General features: G+C 50.6%; 7 protein-coding genes across 7 annotated transcripts; 2 read left to right on the forward strand and 5 right to left on the reverse strand.

The window, feature by feature from the left end:
- Positions 1–517: 517 nt before the first annotated feature.
- Positions 518–2,868, reverse strand: P174DRAFT_428238 (uncharacterized protein; the record flags this gene model as incomplete). The annotated part of the gene is made up of 2 exons (XM_024825501.1): positions 518–2,049; positions 2,127–2,868. 2 exons carry the CDS (start codon positions 2,866–2,868, stop codon positions 518–520), a joined length of 2,274 nt encoding a protein of 757 aa, XP_024685303.1.
- Positions 2,869–5,303: 2,435 nt separating this feature from the next.
- P174DRAFT_438499 (phosphate-sensing transcription factor PHO4) lies at positions 5,304–8,454 on the forward strand. Its single transcript, XM_024826555.1, has 5 exons — positions 5,304–6,140; positions 6,169–6,355; positions 6,438–6,957; positions 6,980–7,474; positions 7,544–8,454. The coding sequence occupies exons 1-5, from the start codon at positions 5,728–5,730 to the stop codon at positions 8,098–8,100; spliced, it is 2,172 nt and encodes a 723-aa protein (XP_024685304.1). The 5' UTR covers positions 5,304–5,727; the 3' UTR covers positions 8,101–8,454.
- Positions 8,455–8,704: 250 nt separating this feature from the next.
- Positions 8,705–10,998, reverse strand: P174DRAFT_448450 (putative DNA directed RNA polymerase III subunit Rpc82). Its single transcript, XM_024828761.1, has 4 exons — positions 10,948–10,998; positions 10,820–10,876; positions 9,878–10,708; positions 8,705–9,813 (listed from the first exon to the last, which is right to left on the reverse strand). Exons 1-4 carry the CDS (start codon positions 10,957–10,959, stop codon positions 8,803–8,805), a joined length of 1,911 nt encoding a protein of 636 aa, XP_024685305.1. The 5' UTR covers positions 10,960–10,998; the 3' UTR covers positions 8,705–8,802.
- Positions 10,999–11,387: 389 nt separating this feature from the next.
- On the forward strand, positions 11,388–13,213 carry P174DRAFT_448451 (ubiquinol--cytochrome-c reductase subunit 2). The gene is made up of 4 exons (XM_024828762.1): positions 11,388–11,681; positions 11,768–11,942; positions 12,006–12,865; positions 12,942–13,213. Exons 1-4 carry the CDS (start codon positions 11,505–11,507, stop codon positions 13,035–13,037), a joined length of 1,308 nt encoding a protein of 435 aa, XP_024685306.1. The 5' UTR covers positions 11,388–11,504; the 3' UTR covers positions 13,038–13,213.
- A 1,049-nt stretch (positions 13,214–14,262) lies between these two features.
- On the reverse strand, positions 14,263–15,629 carry P174DRAFT_457476 (putative mitochondrial DNA replication protein (Yhm2); the record flags this gene model as incomplete). The annotated part of the gene is made up of 6 exons (XM_024829553.1): positions 14,263–14,317; positions 14,460–15,132; positions 15,201–15,297; positions 15,351–15,369; positions 15,440–15,464; positions 15,551–15,629. 6 exons carry the CDS (start codon positions 15,627–15,629, stop codon positions 14,263–14,265), a joined length of 948 nt encoding a protein of 315 aa, XP_024685307.1.
- Positions 15,630–16,401: 772 nt separating this feature from the next.
- cit1 (citrate (Si)-synthase CIT1) lies at positions 16,402–18,371 on the reverse strand. The gene is made up of 6 exons (XM_024826556.1): positions 18,151–18,371; positions 18,028–18,075; positions 17,912–17,972; positions 17,306–17,861; positions 16,928–17,228; positions 16,402–16,859 (listed from the first exon to the last, which is right to left on the reverse strand). Exons 1-6 carry the CDS (start codon positions 18,283–18,285, stop codon positions 16,671–16,673), a joined length of 1,290 nt encoding a protein of 429 aa, XP_024685308.1. The 5' UTR covers positions 18,286–18,371; the 3' UTR covers positions 16,402–16,670.
- On the reverse strand, positions 18,256–18,554 carry P174DRAFT_438503 (uncharacterized protein). The gene has a single exon (XM_024826557.1). It carries the CDS (start codon positions 18,544–18,546, stop codon positions 18,370–18,372), a length of 177 nt encoding a protein of 58 aa, XP_024685309.1. The 5' UTR covers positions 18,547–18,554; the 3' UTR covers positions 18,256–18,369.
- Positions 18,555–19,524: the final 970 nt, after the last annotated feature.

Below are 19,524 nucleotides of genomic sequence, written 5' to 3' on the forward strand. Positions count from 1 at the left end.
CATATTCAATTCTGTAGATCAGGGCTGCTCCGTCTTGCTGGTAGAAGTTCTTGATTCGATCTCTATCAATTGAATGGCCGGGTATTTTCCTACGCTCTACGACCAACCAGCCAGCATCAAGGATAGCATACATGTAGGGTTGCCTATAAGAAGAGGGGGTCACGATGGTACATACGTCTTCTGGGAGTAGATGAGAGGATATGTAGCAGTACAGAATACAATGGATATGAAGTTTGGACTGGCAGGGTGAAATGTGTTAAGGACCGATGACCTGAAACGCCCCCAGACACCTCGAAGCACCGAGATTTGCTTCCCATACGTCCATGTATATGTATATTGAACAGAGAGATGCCAACGAAGAAGAAATTGGTTGACAAAGACCAGCGACCATCAAAAAAGGACACGAAAACAGAACCTGACGCCGAATTACAAAAATGGACAAGTGAAAAAAAGGACTAGTTTGGTTCGATCGTCCTTTGCATCGTTGTTGTCTACTGGATGTCCTTTCCAGCCAGCTTTAATTGCAGGTGCTGCAACAGTCAAAGCGCCACTCAGACAGGCTGCGTGATGATAATCCCCAGGCTTTCGCAAGCCAGAAGGCAAGCCCTCCCACTACACCGAGGCTACCAAAGATCTGGACAATCGCCCACCCTCGTTGTTTGAGGTCGTCGGACCACCAGACAATACCCAAGGGATCATGCGGACTTATACTGGTAACTCGATATTCCATCTTTTTGCCGTCTTGAGTGCGGACGAACAGGCGACCGCCTGCATTATCCGTAGGAAGGCGAAGTCCACAAAATCCGGGGGTTTTTGTAATCGGCACCAGCGAACCATCCACAACACACTCCCCGAGCCTTTCGGTGAGCCAGACGGCCCTTTCTCCTCTGGCCAAGGCCGCATATCTTTCTCGTTCATTTTGGAGGCTTCGCTGCAAGTCCGAGGCCCATTTGGCCAACTGTACACGGGCCATCTTCTCCTCACGTTGCGTATAATCCGATATTCGGGCCATGGTATAGCTGGGGATGCGCCCGCTAGGCGGAGACGTAATACCCTCGAGATAACTAGCAGAGATGACTGAGGAGGTAGATCTGGATACAGTGCTCTGGCCGTCAAAAGGGTTGGTGCTGTGCCGTGAGACCTCCCATTGCTGTCCCTGGTCATGTTGTCTCTGAACAAGCTTCTTAGCAGCAGAATGTCGGATCCATGCCATGTTGTCGAGATCGAACAACTTTTGTACAAGTAGAGAGAGTTCGGAAGGTGCCAGAGGCTGCACATAGTCTGGGCTCATCAATGTGCTAGCGTCCATGACGTCTTCATCATCTACTTTCGCGGATGAGATGGCGAATGGTGAGTGACTCGAGAATCCATCTGCCGCGGCGGAAGTTGCATCACCGAAATGGAAGGGTTTTATGGACGCCATCTGGGCTTTCGCGTGAAAGGACGATTTGAGAGTCGCAATTTGGTCCGGAGTCAGTAGATCTGACTTGGATATAAGGGGAATAACATTTGTCCAGGCGCAGAGCTTCCTGATGCACTCAATATCCGCGGCAAGTGTGTCTGGAAGGTCAGCACGATCGTAGCAATGGAAGTAGCTTGATGTAGACCACTTACTCTCCGAGATCAGGTAGAGAACAGCGTCTACTTGTGCTCCGCCGTTGCCAGCGAGTAGATTTTCGAAATCGGTGTTAGAGGAATTCACGGCCGTCGTGGCCCGCAGGAGCTGTTGCTGAATATGATGAATAATAGCATCAGTTTGTCCGACTCTACTCGAGCCGTTGCCCGCAGTATCGACGAAGCATAGATTTCGTTCAAGAACAATATCGCCGCTGCTCTTTCTCCTCCGCAGAATGCGAGACTCTTCCAGATCTGACCACCACGGAGGGTAGGGTTTGGTGCTAGCGTAGATTTCCGAGATCACCGCTGCTGTAGTTGGGGGCTGCGCGCGAGCTGACAGGTTTGAAGGAGATAATGAGGGGAAGGGGTCGACATGCACGATATCTTCACAAGCCTGTACTATAGATTTGATGAGGGAGGTTTTCCCGGATCCTACTCGTACGTCAGATATAACTCAGCCAATACTCCGGATTTCAATTTTCCAGAGGCGGGGGGCGACTTTCACTTACCGCAAGCGCCAGCTATGAGCACTTTAAAGCGGCCCATAGTCTTTCCTCGATCTGTGAACGGTCTCCGACTAGGCATCCTGATGCTAGGCATGATTAACTGGGATGTACTGTCGAATCCGGCCGAATTCGACGCTTCACGAGCATCATTGCCCTCATCCTCGGAGCCCACCGCGTGGCTGCTGAGATCGTCTGCGATAGAAATGTCGTCGAGGTGCTTCATGGATTGATTAGAGACAGATTTCGGGCTGCTGGGAAGAGAGGAAGGCTCGTCGGGGTTGAGCGGGGTTAGTGGACGGGATGAAGCACGATCTGACGGCGGCTGCAAAGAGACCTCTGTCCGAAGGGAGTCGAACTGCCTGATGGTAGATCTACGACGGCCAAGTGGTGGCGCATCCACGCCATTCTCATCCTCACTACCGTTCTCATTGACGTCGAGACTGATACCAGGCCGTAAACCCGCTACAGCTGAGCCGGAAGAGAGCCTATCGCTAGTGGATCGATCGAATATGTTCTGAGATGAGGATATGCTGGCCTCTTGAACAGAGTCCTCAAGACTCTGGACTCCATACATATACTCTTTCGGGACATCGGAATCTTCGAGCGAGAGCTCATCCGAGTGGGATGTAGGACTGCGGGCCAGGAAAAAGGTCGCAGGGGCGGTACTGCGGGGATCGGTCCACGGCTGTTCGATGGAAGACTTGCGGGATCGAGGCATGGAGACCTCAGGCACAGGTGGTCTCATGATTAGTGGAGAGTTGGTGAGTATACTGGTAAAAATGCTCGGTCCCCTTGAAGGGGATGATGGAACATGGTATGGGGGGCTTTGGCTGCTACTGGGGGAGGTGGAGGCTGCAAAGAGATGAGCTCATTCGCAAGGTGATGGATAGTTGTAATTCTTAGGTACGTAGACAGGTACCTTAGATAGGGTAATACCTAAAGGAAGGAAGCGGTAAGGACGGAGGTATGCACCTGTCTGGCTGTCCGAATACCTTCTCTGGCGCGGACGAGGTTGATGACCATTGTGCCATGTCATGTCATGTCATGTCATGTTATCACCTCAGCCCAACAGTTACCCCGCAATTTGGCTGGAGTAACTTTGTAAGCATTTTACTCCATAACAAGTTAACCACCTCCAATAGATGGTTATGTAATCCACGTGACTCCTCCATTGTAAGAATGGCAGCAATGTTACCTTAAATTTTCCCATACTCTGCAGCAGAAATGACAGCGTCAAGTTGGGTGACTTTCAAGTATTGCCTATTATTTAGCAACGGATCATAGAAACAGTGATCGGTTGATCAAGTGACCAGTCCTTGAGTCACTGCCCAAGCATGCCGTACTTCACTACTCGGTACTTCAGCATCGTCGGATAGATAGAAGCGTGTAGCCCAAGGAAAACGATATCTGCTACCTCGCGCTACGGAGAGGTACATGGGAATGTGAAGCCTTCGTAATATTCTTAGCATTGGGATCTTGCATAATGATCAGCTACTTCGTTGTAGTTGGCGGGTCTGAGTCCGTCCTAGAGTAAGACTACGGAGTAGCAGCTTTTTTTCTTACAGAATTCAGGCGAAGGATTATTGGCCTACTGGAGAGAGTGAGCTGTACGCCTACCTGGATGGATACCTGTAGTAGTTAGGTATTAGTCTACAAGCGCATTTAGACTGGATTGGGTGGGATAAGCGATGTCATAATTCTGAATACAGAACTAAATTGATCGTTTCACATCAAAACGCCTCAGAAGACCAATCAGGCTTTGGGTATCTGATTTTCAAGAGTCAGATGCGATCTAGATACTAACCTAGGAGAGATTTGGTAGGTAGCCCGGTCACCCCCCAGTGAAAACTACTACAATTTTATTGGTAGCTTCGAAGGCTCCATTCGTCTAACGAAATAGCTCAAGGTAGTCGCGCAGTAGAACTGAAAAGTTCCCCGTTAATGTGATTATGTTGAGTCGTGATGGGCCCTGGTAGCCTGGTTGCTCCGAGGAATAGGGATACAAAGGATTCAAGTGGCCCTGCCCCGGTTTACGTTGACATGGAGATGGGACTTTTTTTAAATGATCAGGTGCATGGTCACCCTCCAGGTATGTTCTATGCCAGTCATTCCTATTATAAATGTTTTTATTATTGCAGTTGGTAGTCAAGTTGTAGTCTGACTTGCACAGGCCACCTTGAGGGAACTACCTAGGTACGTTAGTCCAGAGAATAATCCACAAGCGCACCTGCCGCTTAAAACGGAAACATGAACCAACCTTTCGGTATGAGGAAAGGCTGGAAGTTTACGGACAAAAGCAGGAAGTATACTCGGTATACCATTATGTGTGTCCCATGGGTCAGGCCAAAGTAGAATCTTCATCTGGATCTGCTTTGCTGCCTTCCCACTTACCAGCAGCCTTCGATAAATTGGCACCTTTTATTATGATAAACCCATCCTGATCCTAGTTCTGGATTCGCCTGATAATTCCTGCCCTCGTGGCTGGAGCTTAATTAGCGGAGAATATCCTGATTTCTTGATGGTTGACCAGTTTCTTTTCTTTTCTTTTTCTCTTCGTCATTTCTCTTGCCCTTGACGCAGATGATTATTCAGTTGCTCCCTAGTAAATTGGCAATATTCATGTTACTCTGTGGATACTTACCGTGCAGAAGGGTGTTTGCGTTCGGTTCTAGAATCGCAAAACCAGGTACATAGTAGTAAATTGCCTTGCAGGTTACCTCCCCTAGTAAGAACCTATCCGAGTACTTCTTACTGCTTCGTACTTTTGGTTTCGCTTATATCCGACAAAAAATAAGACAGTAGTAGCCTGTACTGGTTGGCCTAGTTAGCTACTTGCCTTAGCTTGTCCTCTTGTTCATCCTCTTGGGCTTTTAATATACTCTGTCTCTCTCGTGTAAGGATGCAAATAATATTACTATTATTTCTGTGTATTATTTTTCTCTTGTTTCCATTTTTTCTTTTTCTTTGATAAATATTACCAAGTCCGTCTTAATTGAATCATTTAACTTTGTAGAGATCCCGAGCAGTAGTAGTAGACCGCTACCCATAGTAAATTCGGCTCCATCTCTTTTTCGTAGCTTGTACCTGGTCGCTTTTCCACTCTTTTCCTACCGAGATGCGGACACTTTAGTAGTACTTGGTTCCTAATAGCAGTCAGACTTCTTTTTCCAACACCACCCACCCCCCCAACCACCACCACCGCATCTCCTCGTCGCTCTCATCCTCTTGCAATTTGTCGACCTGATCAGTCTCTCTTTCACTACTCTACCCATGATCTGTCTACAACTCTACCGTCATGCACACCAATTCGTTCTGTTGAAAACTTGACAGCCTTTCAATCTCCGACCGGCCGTTCGGAGCAGAGTACTTCCTCCACTGTGCATTTTGTCCCGCTTTCCTTACGACTACATTGCGATCCGAGGCTGTCTTCACTCTTTTCCCTCAGTGAATGGACAAGTTCCCATTTAGCGTTGTTTGACCTCACCGTCCATATTCTGCAGTTTTCGACATAGAAGGGAAAGAAATCGAGTTGGAAAGACTCGAAGCGAAAGCAACCGGATTAGATCACGATCGCTTCTTCTGCACCCGCCCGTACCAAGCCATCATGGACCAGGACAACTCGATGGCATGGCCGGGGTCCCTTCAGGAACAATCGCTCATGGCGGCCTCTGGCGAAGATGAATTCACTAATTTTCTGGAGTTTGGAATGCATTTCCCCGATCTGGAGGGGCACGGACCAGGCGAGCGACAGCTACAACCTCCTCGTTCTCTTCCCGCCTCGGTGTCGATGATGCCTACGACCACTGCTGAGCAGGAACAACTGGTCCGCATGGACACAGACTCCCTTCCCAGCGCTCACCCGTCTTCATCCTACAACAATCGCATCATGGGGGATTTCTCGTTTGACCTTTCCAGCCACAATCAGCAATCTCAGCCCCAAGATCAAATTCCTTCGTCCTACACCAGCGCTCCTGTAACCCCAGCCTTCTACAACCAGGAACTTGCACAACCTCAGATGTACCATCATCCTCAACAACCGCCGCAGAAGCAGCTGCAGCAACAATCCCATCATGGACTGCCTACCACCTCGCAACCCTACATTCCCACGGGCAGGCGATCATTCCCCTACTCCGAACAGTATTGAGCTTCAGGGTAATGCGGCACGATATCCGGCCCAGGTGGATGAGAACCACGAATTGTACGACCGATACCCTCGCATGAACGAAGAGCAGGTGAGACTAAACCCTCCCGGGGCGTCCTGCGCTCATTGTGATGGGAGCGCACAGGCTAATGCATGCACCCGCATTGACACAGGCACTCTACACCCCTCTCGTCTCTCCCGCCATGACACCGTTAGAAACTCAATTTCGACTGCCCGAGTACACAATTCCCGGGGAGTATTTTACCCCCCTCACCTCTCCAGCTCTTGAGGCCCAGAACTCCAACGGAAATGGCTATCCGTTCCAGTCGGTATCCGAGGTCGGTTTTCTGCACTCTCCTGCCGACGCTATCCCCGGCTCTTCTGCTCCTTCCTCCCCTGGCCTGATGAGGAACCATCGTCGCCGGCCATCAACCACTAAATCGTTTTCCTCACGCGCCAAGAAACAACAATCGCCATCGGTGCGCCCACAGACACGAAAGAAGTCAATGCTGAATCTCAACTCCCACGAAGTTCTCAATGGTCTCAGCCAAGATCAAGGAGTCTCCAAAATACTGCCTCACGGTGTGAGTGGGCTTCGCCAGAGCAGCAATGAGAGCTCCGACCAAGATTCTGTATCGCCGGAACCCCTTTCGGAACCATTGATGCCGCCGCCTGCCCTGCCCCTGCGCGAAAGTCCCCGCCATAGTGCCACAAGCCGACCAGTCACAAACGAGCGCTCCGGCAACCCCAGCAATGTTGATGCGTCTTCAACGGCCGCAGCCCGCCGAGAATCCAACGGGTCAATTCAATGGCCAAGCAAGGCTCGTATCCACGGAATCTTATGACGACGTCATGGAGGATGTTATGCTCCCGGAAGCTGCCAACCCGTCATCACAACTCTCTCGACCTCAGGTCGCACGCATTGATACCACCATGAAGTCAGGCTCGGCTACACCAGTTACATCAGCGAGTATCACGCCGTCGTTAGAACCCAAGTCAGCACCAGTTATGGATCGGAATCCTGGCTCCATTGCGCCGAGCCCACGCACGATGGCCATGCCTTCACCTAGCGGACCGATCGCGAAGAAGTCGGATACACCTAAGCTTGGTCCGATGGGGAGGAAACGGCAGAGCCTGAGCTCGACACACGCCAGTCCTAATTTGCGACCCAAGATCAGTCCTAGCATTCAGCCCTTGGTGCGCGGCGAAGGTAAGCAATGGCATCTGCCCTGCTATTGTTCCGATGATCGGCACTAACCAGAATCACGTACCCTTGCAGGCATTTCAAGCGAAACCTCGGCTCTGTACTTGGCGTCCAAATCTAACTATCAACATATTCTGGACGGAACGCTACTGCCTGGTGTCTCATATCCCGAAACCTTGGCTGAGAATCTCAGCTCAAAGAGAACGAATCACAAGCTCGCAGAGCAGGGCCGCAGAAACCGAATCAACAGCGCCCTCAAGGAAATCGAGTCTCTGATCCCATCCGCGTTCATTCAGATGAAGCACGCCAAAGAGAATGTGGCCAGTCATGCCAAAGGCGACAAAGAAAAGGAGAAAGAGAAAGCCGGGGCACAAACAATCAGCAAAGCCAGTACCGTGGAACTGGCTATTGACTATATCAAGGCCTTGAAACAGGAATTGGACGAAACGAAAGAAAAGCTGGTCGCTGCTGAGGCTCGAATAGGAGAGAATGGAGCCGCGAAGGATGAAGGCTGCAAAGCGGCCACGGTATCTTCACCGGAAAACGGGAACTCGAAGAGCCCGAATGGCACACAGGGCTCTAGTACGGCAGGAGCCGCTGGTACTAGCACGGAAGCTACTGGCTCGACATAATCATGCATGGGACTTGATCGCCAAAGAACCTTTACATTCTCCCTACCAGCAGCTGGGAGCATGATCACGCGGTATGGGTTACGAAGCAAATCTGTTAGCAACACAATGGACTTAGACATGCCAGGAGGGAACGAAATAACTGGTTTACCAGTACGACCACCTGTATAGTGACACTACCTGGAGTTCAACATCCGTCGACCACGGATGGGCGTTATCTTTTGTCATCTGGTGTGGCATTTGTCTGTGTATGTTTGTCGGGTGTGGTTTGTTTGCTTTGTTTGCTTTTCTTCATAGGCGCGTTTATATGTGCTACATCTCTTTGCGCTGACTTTCGGTCAGCCATGCCATTCTACCATTTTACGACTGTAGATCTAGCTTGTCCCCTTTGCTTCCTTTTATGTATCTAGACTCGTGTTCTCTTCTATATTTCCTACTTCAATCGAGGTTGGTACTCCAACAAACAGTTCAAGCCATTGGAGTATATACATCTGAAGGGAATGTATGCGCCGTGGTGGTAACACCAGCTTTCCGTACGTAGTTGGTGTTCTGATTCCACTCTCCATCCCTCAGGTGCCTTCAGCGGGACAAGCGACTCTACGATGGATTTGAAAGTAGAATTGATTCTATTCGCTATGCAATTGACATGCTCTGCAAATGACTTTTTTTTTCCGTTCATGTCTCGTGGGAATCATTTAACCCAGCTTAATAGTCACGCATCACAGCAACCATCTCATCCAGGCGCGCCACCTCGCCTAATAACAACGCCTCTTTGGCCCTCCACTGCTCTAGAAGCACCAATTCGGGTTCAGATAGAAACCGCTGCTCATTGCCCTTGACATCACTCCGCTCCGTCTTCTCCAAGAAATCCTTTATCCTGCTACGCTCGAACCTCAGACGCTGCAGACAACGTGACATGGCCTTGTACGTGTCCTGCAGCACGCTGCTGCAGATGTGGTCAGGGTCGTAGTACCAGAGGTAGATTGTGCGCGATGGCTGGCGCTGAGCGTCCCGTGGCACTTCTTGCAGGTCCACGAATCCGCCTGCTTGCATACTCGCAAGGACCTGCCGCAGGTCCTTGAAGGGAAGCAGACTGATCTCTTGGAGTCGCTTCTCGTCTAGCTTGCCCTTGGCATGGAGAACTCGGACCACCCGCAACGCAACATCGCCGTACCGAGCCTCGATCATCCGCTCCAGTTCAAGGTGCCGGAGCTTTCGTGCCAGATGACGGAACTCTACTGTCCACGTGACGAGGCCCGAAACCATGCGTTTGGATGTGAGGTTGTGGGGTGGCTGCGCCAAAAGAGAAAGGTGTTGGTCGATCTCAAAAGTACGATTGCCGCCAGAAGACAGTCCATTCGCCCCTTCGTGATTTGTTCCATCAACATCACTTTCCAGAGGCCGTTTCCCACGCCTGCCGTCTGGCTGCGCGGTATCCATCGGACCCGTAGAACTAGAGAGGTCAAGCCGTGGATCGACGTCTTCAGCTAATGCACTGAGTGCTATCGGCACAGAGTACTGCTCTCCCTCTTCTCCTTCGCGAGGTATCTCGGCAGTGTCTCGGCACTGATGCGTTTGGTACTCAATGCGTCGAAGTAGGCATTCATATACTTCGGCTGTTGCTGGCGACACACCCTGCTCGGCTAATTCTATAAAGCGGCGATTTCGTAGAGCGACATCCAGCTTGTTATAATTGACTCGGACAACCAACCCAGACTGAGTGTCACAGCTTCGTTAACTCTCCCGTTCAGATGCGGTGGCATATCATTCGTGCACTCACCTCCATTGGAGTGGTATCGTAGCCCATTTCGTCATCCGACCATTCGTTCTCCTCTTCCTCATCCTGGTCATCATTTCCATCGACGCTGGCAAAATCAGTTCGGGATTTTTTATTGGGCTCGTCAGCCCTCCGAGAACTGTATTTGCGCTTGGCGCCTCTGGGAATCCCGTGGACTATCAGACCGCGGGTCAGGTCCCCGTCCGTTCTCTCCTTGAGCAATCCGAGTGTTCCTTCTATGACTGCCTCCTCTAGCCTCTTGCCCTTCAATGCCTTGATCTCTGGTTTAGATCTTATGACTCGCTCTGCGTCGAGGATGTTGTCTGCATGGCTCTGGAATTGTGCCTCCCTAACACGGATGATATAACCATGGGCCGCTAGGACTTTCAATGTCGGGTGAAGAAGCTCAGGCTGTTCATTGGAGTGTTCGCCATTGAGTCCGTTCGACTGTTCTTCGTCTTCCTCATGTCCGGTATGCTCTTCAGAAACGCCATTGGCCTTGACCGCCTCGGATGTCAATTCCGGCAAGGTCTCCAGGTAGCTCACTTGGGCATGTCCGAGATACATGATAGTCGACAGGACGGTCGCCGCATACTTGCCCAGACGTTCCTCCACAAACTCCAGGATTTTTCCAGAACGAACAAGATAGTATGCAGACTGCATGTTGGCTTCATAATACGTAACACCATCATCGTAGGATGTGTAATGGTAGACAAGATGCTGCTGAATCATAGCAGCGAGCGCCGGGAGAAGCTGGCGATTTGGAAGTTCGGAGTAAGCCTTCAGGCGAGGCAGGTTTAGGCGATCATAGCGCAAAAGTGTTGCGAAGATTCGCTGATTTTCGGAAAACAGATCAGCTCATCAGGTCATTTAATGGTATATCCAACCACCCCCGCTCAAGTACTTCATAATCTCAAGCCAACATGTCATGGGGCGCAAACGTACCCCAAACAACTCCCCAAAGTTCTCTTCTACAAGAAGCTCGCATAGCTCCGCAGCAAACTGTACAATGTCCAAATTAGCAGCTGACGCGCAATGAATTAACTGGTCGAGCGCAGTTGCCTGTCGCATACTTGTGAGGTCATTTTTCAAGCTTCCCAGTGAAGCTGGCAACTTTCAAGTTTTCAGGAGGAATAAATCGACATGGCCGGATAAACAGCATAAAAGAATTATAAGAAGTAATAAAGAGTTCGGATCTGAAATAAGAACCTGCTTGAAAAGCTCATCGGTCTTTATTGAATCATCTGCATCTTCTGCTACTTTTCTCTTATCGCATGCCTTGAAAAAATCACGTGTATTTATATCACCTGATCTCACCTGACACGGAGGGTGATGGAAAAGCCGGTTCCGCCCGCACTCGTCATTTCGGCCAATCAGCAAACGAGTAATCAAGACGCCGGCATCTTGAAGCTTTTCAGACATCGTTTCCAACCCGTCCATCGACAGACAGCCAGCCTTCTTGTGCTCTCCCTCCTCTCAACCTCACCAATTGCTGTTAAGCCTTCCGGCTTCCTACGTCTCCTCTCCTCCTCGTTCGATAATACGCACATGCGATAATGCTGTCGCGGTCTACCCTCAGCCGAAATGCGCCCGTGCGCTCTCTGCTGCCAGCGCCAGCAGTCGTCGCAGCATGGCCTCTGCTGCGACTCCCGGCCTTCAGTACGATGTCTCTGAGTCTGCCGGTGTGAAGGTCGCCAACAGAGAGGTCGCAGGCCCAACCGGCACCCTAGCGTTGGTTGCAAAGGCCGGCTCCCGTTACCAGCCCTTCCCTGGCTTCTCCGACGCCCTGGAATTCTTCGCCTTCAAGGTTGGTTTTATAGCTCGTTTACGATCCTTGCAGCTTATTAGTGTGAATTGATGTGATCTCTGACGGTTTCTGCTTTCAATGGACAGTCTACACTCAAACGGTCGGCGTTGCGGATCACTCGGGAGGTTGAACTGCTGGGCGGTGAAGTTTCCTCGACACATTCTCGTGAGAACGTCGTTCTCAAGGCCAAGTTCCTCTCAAAAGACCTTCCTTACTTTGCTGAGCTTTTGGCGGAGGCTGCTTTCCAGACAAAGTTTGCAGGTATGTTGACGACAGTCGTCAGTCATTACCTCCAATGGGACGTTGGCTGACTCGAAACCTCAGGCCACGAGTTGAACGAGCTCGTCCTCAACCTCATCAAGTACAGACAGCAAGCCCTTGCTGCCGATGCTGAGAACATCGCCGTTGACGCTGCCCACGCTCTTGCCTTCCACCGCGGTCTGGGTGAGAACATTACTCCCTCCGCCAGTGGTCCTTTCGAAAAGTACCTCTCTGCCGATGCTATCGCCGAGTTTGCCAAGAACGCCTACGCTAAATCTAACATCGCCATCGTTGGCAGCGGCTCCACCACCGCTGAGGTGTCCAAGTGGGTTGGTGAGTTCTTCACCGAGGTCCCCAGCGCTGGCGGCTCTAGCCAGTTCAAAGTGCAGCCCAACACTGCCTCCAAATACTACGGTGGCGAACAGCGTATCTCTTCCAAGTCTGGCAACGCCGTTGTGATTGCCTTCCCTGGCTCTAGCACCTTTGGCACTTCGGGCTACAAGCCTGAAGCTTCCGTTCTTGCAGCCCTCCTCGGCGGCGAGTCTTCCATCAAGTGGACTCCTGGCTTCTCCCTCCTCGCCAAGGCCACCCAGGGCTTCTCTCAAGTCCGTGTCGCGACCAAGAACAACGCCTACTCCGACGCCGGTCTCTTCACCATTACAGTCTCTGGAAAGGCCGACCAGGTTGCTGCTGCCAGCAAGAACGTGGTTGACGTCCTCAAGAAGACGGCTGCCGGTGAGATTGCCGGTGACGAGATCAAGAAGGCCGTTGCATTGGCCAAGTTCCGTGCTCTCGAGTCCGCTCAGACCCTCGAGACCGGCCTTGAGGCCACCGGTGCTGCCCTGATCAACGGCAGCAAACCCTACCAGATTGGTGAGATTGCCCAGGGCTTCGACGGCGTCACTGAGGCGCAGATCAAGGATGTAAGTCTTTTCTCTTTTTCCTAGTCTCAGCATACTTTGAATAAAAGTCACCTGGCTAACTCACCTCTTTCTCCAGGCCGCCAAGTCTTTCCTCTCTGGCAAGGCTTCCGTTGCCGCTGTTGGAGACCTCTTCCAGCTTCCTTACGGCGAGGACCTCGGTCTGACCGTTTAAAGTGTAAACATTACATGTTAGACTGACTTGGAAAAAGCGTCCTTTCCCATTCTTATGTGTCTAGATCAATCTTCGCAGATATTCTCCTTTGTGATGTGGCTGTAGTTGTGTGACTGTAATACAATTGTATCTTATGCCATTCGGTGCCTTCCGAGTATTATAGACCGTCTTACACCCGATATTCCTCCTCTGAAGCTCTATGTTGGGGCTGCAGAAAGTGCGTCGTATTTTTTCAAATCTCTAGACATGATTTGTGACTCTTCGAGCAGCCGCAGTGTGATTGACAAAGCATGGATCTGTTGCAGGCGTGACGTTTGGCGATTCGGTCATACATCAATATCCTACAGGTAGATGGCCGTCATTTCATTGCGAGAACCTAGCTCTCGTTGATGCTATGCAGATATCATCCCATCGTAGGTTGTCATATCTACAGGATTTGGAAGACTCGTTGCCGAATCAGGAAATGAATAATCCGAAACAGTCCTTCAGGGCGATGTTACTGTTTCCTGGGCTTTCACTCCGAAGTATGCCCTACAAAGAACCCAAGACAACTTGCTGGTAAACGAGCACCCCATAGTTCGTATGTGCTATTAGGGTAAGAAAACAGGATACTGCTCACTATCTATCAGTCAGGTTGTCCCTTTTAAGATAACCTTGTACAGATCCATCTGCATGAGATATTCATGCTCTAGGCTGGTTATCATGGTTGTTGAAAGACGCCACTATACCAAGGTATATTCATTAGAGCATTTGATCATGATTACCGCAACTGCACAACTCCCGGAACTGATATATCTTTTGCTTTTGATAAACTCTCACTATCTATTTTTTGGAAGAACAGACAGCTTCCAAACTGGAGTTCAACCAGGACCAGGGGAGCAGGGGATATAAGCTCGAACATATCTAGAGTCTGGGTATTAAGGCTTTCGAAAATGGCGGCAGATTGGGGCCAATATTATAGATTTCTTGATAAGTCTAATGAGGACCGTCCTGGGTCTATAGCGCCCGGGCAGTTACTATTTACATCGGTTATTATGAATGACTTGAACATAGCTCTAGAACAAGCGGTGGACCGGGTGCGCACGGAGGCTAAACAGCTATAGCTGTTAGCTCCTCCGATCAACTCCGTGCAGAGCCAATAAAATATGTGATCCGACAATATATTCTTCCGCCATCTGATTCAGACCGTGCATACTGCATAGTAGAAGGGTATTTCAAACCTTCTCTAGTGCTTAGCGGTGACTTCCTCGCCTGTCAGTTTTTCGACTGCTTCCTTGGCCCTGTTTCGGTGCAACGGAGACCCGCAGTTAGCCCGGTATCGCTCCTCGGCATCACATGAAGATCGCAATGAAAGCGTGAATCCAAGAAAGGGAAGAGAGCAACAGAAGGGATATAAAGTAGAAACACCTGGGGTCAACTTACATATCACCAAGAGCAACCATGCAGACGGTCTGCCAGATCCCAAGACCAATACGAGGAGTAACGCCCCGATAGAGACCCTTAATACCGTTCGTCTCGTAGATATATTTGAAGGTCTTGCCAACAGTCAGGTTCTTGGGCCGGTTGGGGTCCTCCTTCTTGCTTTGCATCTCGACCCGGATAACTTCAATAGGTTGGTTCCATGCGGAGAGACCACCTCCCAGACCAGAGGCAATGACCTTTTCGATGGCGCTCAGTTTTTGATTCTCGTCCTTGTTGGTCATCTTACGGATAGCGGTCTCCGCCAGACGGGAGAGACCAAAGCGGGAACCCCAGTTCGTGGTTTGGCGGATAGCCACGGCGTTCACACCGCGGTTGATACCACGAATACCTTCCTTACGGTAGATATCCATGAAGGTAGCAAACGTACTCGGGGGCTTGACACCCTGAGCAGCCATCTTATGCTTGGTGATCTCGACCGTCTTCATGCAGGTACAGAAACCCATGGTCGCATATGCTTGCGCAACACCACCCGTCATACCTCCAGCAATACCTGCCAGGAAGTCGGGGGCACCAAGGACCTTGGCACGGAATTCCGCCTCGGACGCGACGAACAAGAGGACAGCGCCTTTGGTGGAGGCCTCAATCCAGGCCCACGGAATGAGACCTTGATAATCTGTGAAATCATCCCGCATCAGTTGTTGTACCCCACAGCATCGGAGCGCGGGCAGAAGGGTCACTTACAACCGAGGATCCCGCCACGACCCCATATCCGCGCCATAGCGCCGGCGAAGCTGTCGCCTCGGTTGGCAGCCATGGTCGTCTTGATCACTTCCAGTGGCTGGAAAATTGTAAGCGAGAGACATCGAACCTCTGAAAATCAATGAAATATACCTGTCCCAGAGTGGTGACCCTGCGTTGCCCATTAGTCCCTCGACTCGTAGTTTCCAATTAAACGGAGGAGCTGATGGGATAAAACTTACTCGAACATGTTCAATCCTGCACCGACTATATTTCCAATAAAATTAGAACCAGGTCACAGACTGCAAGTTTTGCTGGTGTTGTGTGTGATCCATGATGGGGAAGAGACATACGTAGCAGATTGCTGAACTTGACAGGCTTCTTCTCGAGAGTATGGCCGGTAGAGGCCGTCTCAGCAGTAGTGGCTGACATCTCTGACCTTGGGGTAGCACTGAAAGGGGCCCTGACCAAGGGATGTAGGGGGCTTCGTCGCCTAAGGGATCACGAGAATATAAGAGCTGTTCGCGAGCGAAACAGTGTCAAAAGGCGAGCAGAACAAGGAAGCTCCGTCGAATAAGGTTGAGGATAGAGATGGGGGTGGTAATGAATTGAGCCGGCGGGCAGAACAAAACTTTAATTGACACGACAACAGAAGAATGGTAGAAAAAAAGAAGCGGGGGGAAGAAGAGGGAAGTTATAAAGCAGCAGGGGAAGGGGGAACAAAGTCCGCCTGTTGGCTTTGAGTATGAATCCTACACTGTACTTCGTAGTACGTGACGGAGGAGGAACTGTTGTTGGCCTCAGGCCCAGAGCTTTCCCCCTTCTTTCCCCCTCACAAACTACAGGCAGTGGCACACAGGGCGGAGCTGCTACCACAACAACGATAAATGGCCATTCCTATTTCCTGCCTATTTTCGGCGGATTGGGGAAACACTAAGCCATATTGAGCCACTATCGGGCCATTTGGTGCACTAGACCCATTGCGGGCCGGCGGTGTGATTTGGCCCGAGGAGGGATCGGATTTGAGTGGCTGCTGTGCATTCTGGAACCACGGAGCAAACCGGGGCGCTCCCAACATCATCAACATTATTCCTGTATGGTTGAGAGATCAAATCTGCGTCCTTATCATTATTATCGCTCGTGATTATTGCCTTGATCGCCGACTGGCATACTCATGTTCACCTCTTTCGCGACATATCTGCCATTCCACTCGGTTCCCGCCCCCAAAAAGGACAGAAGAAAGGGGGACCTTTACAATTCATAGATACCTAGATGTCGGATGGACGTGAATTGTAATCGTTTTCTGCTCGACCCTAAATCCTATCATACACCAATCAAAGAAAGCCCACGATACTCGGCACGTCCAGTCTAGTGTAACCAAATGTGTGAAAAATAATACAGATTGCTCTACTTAATCATAATCGAAGAAGATGGATCCTCGCCTGCTTTTGTCATGTCATCTCAAGAGAAAATTTACAGCTTAGCTCCAACGAGCTTGGCGTATGCCTCAGTGCTGAAACTCTTGGGGCGCTCAATGGGAGCACCGAGAGCACGGTCGATGATCAGCTGGGGCAGGACACCGAGGGCACGGGAGACACCGAACAGGACGGTGTAGTAGTTGGCCTCGGTCAGGCCGTAGTACTGGAGGAGAACACCAGAGTGCTAAAGATGGGTCAGTCTACCGTGATCGCTCGCAATATCGAATCAATCTTGAGAAGGAAGGAACTTACGGCGTCAACGTTGGGGTAGGGGTTCTTGGTCTTGCCATGCTCGGTCAGGACACCAGGAGCAATCTTGTAGACCTGGCTGACCAGCTTGAACATGGGGTCGTCGGGAAGCTTGCGGAGAGCAAACTCGCGCTGAGAGACGTAGCGAGGATCGGTCTTACGAAGGACGGCGTGGCCATAGCCAGGAACGACCTGGCCGGCGTTCAGGGTGGACCAAAGGTAATCCTTGATGGCCTGGTCGCTGAGGTCGTTGCCAATGCTCTTCTTCATCTTAGTGAGCCAGTTGAGCACTTCCTGGTTGGCCCTGTTGGAGAAAGAACACAATTATTAGTAAAACGAGATCTCTTCAAGGATATCGAGTTCACACCAGGGGCCGCTTACAATCCGTGGAGAGGACCAGCCAATCCATTGAGACCAGCAGCAAGAGAGAGCATGGGCGAGCTCAGAGCACTACCAACGAGGTGGGTAGTGTGGGCGCTGACGTTTCCACCCTCGTGATCGGAGTGGATGGTCAGGTACAGGCGCATAAGCTCAACAAAGTCATTGTTGTCACCGTAGCCGAGCTGGTTAGCCAAGTTGAAGGAGTAGTCCTTGTCCTTCTGGATAGGAGCGACCTTGCCATCCTTGAAGACATTGCGGTAGATCTTGGCCGCAATGGTGGGGAGCTTGGCAATGAGGTCCATGGAGTCTTCGTAGGTGTAGTTCCAGTAGTCCTTCTTGCTGATACCCTTAGCATAGGCCTTGGCAAAGGCAGACTCGTGCTCCAGAGCGGTAACGGCCAGGGAGAACTGAGCCATGGGGTGGAGAGTGCTGGGGCAGCGGTCGATGAGCTCTTCGATGAACTTGGGAAGGTCGGAGCGAGCAGCCCACTCGGCAGACAAGTCGCGAACCTGCTGCTCGGTGGGGATCTCCCCAGTCAGCAGCAACCAGAAGAGACCTGCGTATTCTTAGCATAAGCTTTGTGAGACGTTATCTGGATTCTTGTACCTTCAGGTAGGGGCTCCTCGCCGCCGGGTGCCTTGGGAAGAAGCTTCTGGCACTCAGGGATCTTTCAAAAAGTCAGTAAGCGCTGATTACGAACAGCATCGCCAATGAGAGCCTACCGTGTAGCCACGGAAACGAATACCCTCCTCGGAGTCAAGGACAGAGCCCTGGTGAAGATAGTTAGCTGGCGTTCAAATCGTCGCTAAGAGTGAGGGAGAAGAAAAAAGGCTCTCTGAACCTACCTCCCAAACGAGGCACTTCACACCACGGGCACCACCGTAGGCTTGGTCAAGAGTAACCTCGCCGATGACCTTGCTACCATGCTCTCTGTGAACAACCGCTCGCTTGATTAGCACTCGCTGTATGGTAGGTAGCATTTATACGCTGTGCGCCTACTTTCTGAGCTTCTTAACCTTCTCGATCTCACCGGGAAGCTTATCGGCGAACGTCTCCTTGAGGGACTAGAAGAAGAAGTTATCAGTAAAGAAAGCTCGAAACGTGTCAATTGAACCCGAACAAGCGTCACGAACCTTGGCCTTGCCAGTAGAATAGCAACGCAAGCCGTTGAAAGCAGCGGACTGCACGGCAGGCTTAGCCGTGATAGAGGTGGAACGGAGAGCGAAGGCTCCAAGTCTCATTGTGGAAGCCATCTTGTATCAAACAACTTATTGAAGTTGAATGTTTGGTATGCAAAGGGAAAAAGAGGGTATATCGGGAATCTTGGTGTAGAAAGGAGAGGTCAAAAGAAGGGAGGTGTTCAAAAGTTGAGGGAGAAGCTCTTTTGCGGCCCTTTTTTCCATCTGACCGTATCGATACAGCCGGTACACCATTGTGACCGTTTAACGATCGGCAGGGAAGCCAGGCAATGATGGCAACAGCGGGTATTCCGTACATTACGGTAACCCCCAACCCAAGGGAAGACACAGCCGGACTTCCGAGTGCCAATCCACCTTTTTCCTTTCGGCGAGCTTCCTTGCGATGACGGATATTACCGTATTTGCACTAACCAACGTTGCTGTGGTTTCTTCTGAAACTCCCACCCGCCAAATTCCGTCGCTCGGAAAAAGCCAGACGGGAGCACGGAGTACTTACCTTAATAAGCTTGGGTAGTGAAAGGACCGATAGGTATGGCACGCCAGGCATACTCTGGAGTATGTAGTCAATATGGCAAAATGCAACTCTCTACGGAGTACGGAGTACAACTATTGTATTTACCGAAGTTAAGATACGATCATGGAATTTCATTATTGCCCTTCTAGGAGTAGGAAACATGCTTTCGTAGGTGGCTCGTGGCACTGTATAGATAACTCGGAGGCTATGGCTGGGTGACGTCGGTAAGTCGCCATCAAAACTGTAGACCGGCAACCGAGCCTTGCGACTGGCTCAATGGAGTAAACTGATGTAGAAGAGGAAATGTGAAATTCCTGTAGAGACTTATCCAAAAAATTAATGATAGCAAACCTAATTGAGGCTACGGCACACTATTGTTTCCCTTAAATAGGTATAAAAAGATTACTTGAACGTGAGACAATATAGAGAGAGGTAGAGAGCTATTTGCAGATACAACACATTTTCACAAGTCATTCATGAATTTCCTGATTCGACTCACCGAACTA

Source organism: Aspergillus novofumigatus (genome assembly GCF_002847465.1).
Source record: "Aspergillus novofumigatus IBT 16806 chromosome Unknown P174scaffold_2, whole genome shotgun sequence".
NCBI lineage: Eukaryota > Fungi > Ascomycota > Eurotiomycetes > Eurotiales > Aspergillaceae > Aspergillus > Aspergillus novofumigatus.

What these genes read in the sequence shown, in the direction of transcription:
- cit1 (XM_024826556.1), bottom strand. Translation starts at nt 18,285, where the DNA reads ATGCTACCTACCATACAGCGAGTGCTAATCAAGCGAGCGGTTGTTCAC. An exon ending in GCTGGTCCTCTCCACGGATT is followed by an intron (nt 17,229 to 17,305) that starts GTAAGCGGCCCC and finishes TTTCTCCAACAG; the next exon opens with GGCCAACCAGGAAGTGCTCA. An exon ending in CCTACCCCAACGTTGACGCC is followed by an intron (nt 16,860 to 16,927) that starts GTAAGTTCCTTC and finishes ACCCATCTTTAG; the next exon opens with CACTCTGGTGTTCTCCTCCA.
- P174DRAFT_448450 (XM_024828761.1), bottom strand. An exon ending in ACTTTGGGGAGTTGTTTGGG is followed by an intron (nt 10,709 to 10,819) that starts GTACGTTTGCGC and finishes TCCGAAAATCAG; the next exon opens with CGAATCTTCGCAACACTTTT. An exon ending in ACGATACCACTCCAATGGAG is followed by an intron (nt 9,814 to 9,877) that starts GTGAGTGCACGA and finishes TGTGACACTCAG; the next exon opens with TCTGGGTTGGTTGTCCGAGT.
- P174DRAFT_448451 (XM_024828762.1), top strand. Translation starts at nt 11,505, where the DNA reads ATGGCCTCTGCTGCGACTCCCGGCCTTCAGTACGATGTCTCTGAGTCT. An exon ending in TGGAATTCTTCGCCTTCAAG is followed by an intron (nt 11,682 to 11,767) that starts GTTGGTTTTATA and finishes TTCAATGGACAG; the next exon opens with TCTACACTCAAACGGTCGGC. An exon ending in TTTCCAGACAAAGTTTGCAG is followed by an intron (nt 11,943 to 12,005) that starts GTATGTTGACGA and finishes TCGAAACCTCAG; the next exon opens with GCCACGAGTTGAACGAGCTC.
- P174DRAFT_438503 (XM_024826557.1), bottom strand. Translation starts at nt 18,546, where the DNA reads ATGAGACTTGGAGCCTTCGCTCTCCGTTCCACCTCTATCACGGCTAAG.
- P174DRAFT_438499 (XM_024826555.1), top strand. Translation starts at nt 5,728, where the DNA reads ATGGACCAGGACAACTCGATGGCATGGCCGGGGTCCCTTCAGGAACAA. An exon ending in CTCGCATGAACGAAGAGCAG is followed by an intron (nt 6,356 to 6,437) that starts GTGAGACTAAAC and finishes GCATTGACACAG; the next exon opens with GCACTCTACACCCCTCTCGT. An exon ending in GCCCTTGGTGCGCGGCGAAG is followed by an intron (nt 7,475 to 7,543) that starts GTAAGCAATGGC and finishes GTACCCTTGCAG; the next exon opens with GCATTTCAAGCGAAACCTCG.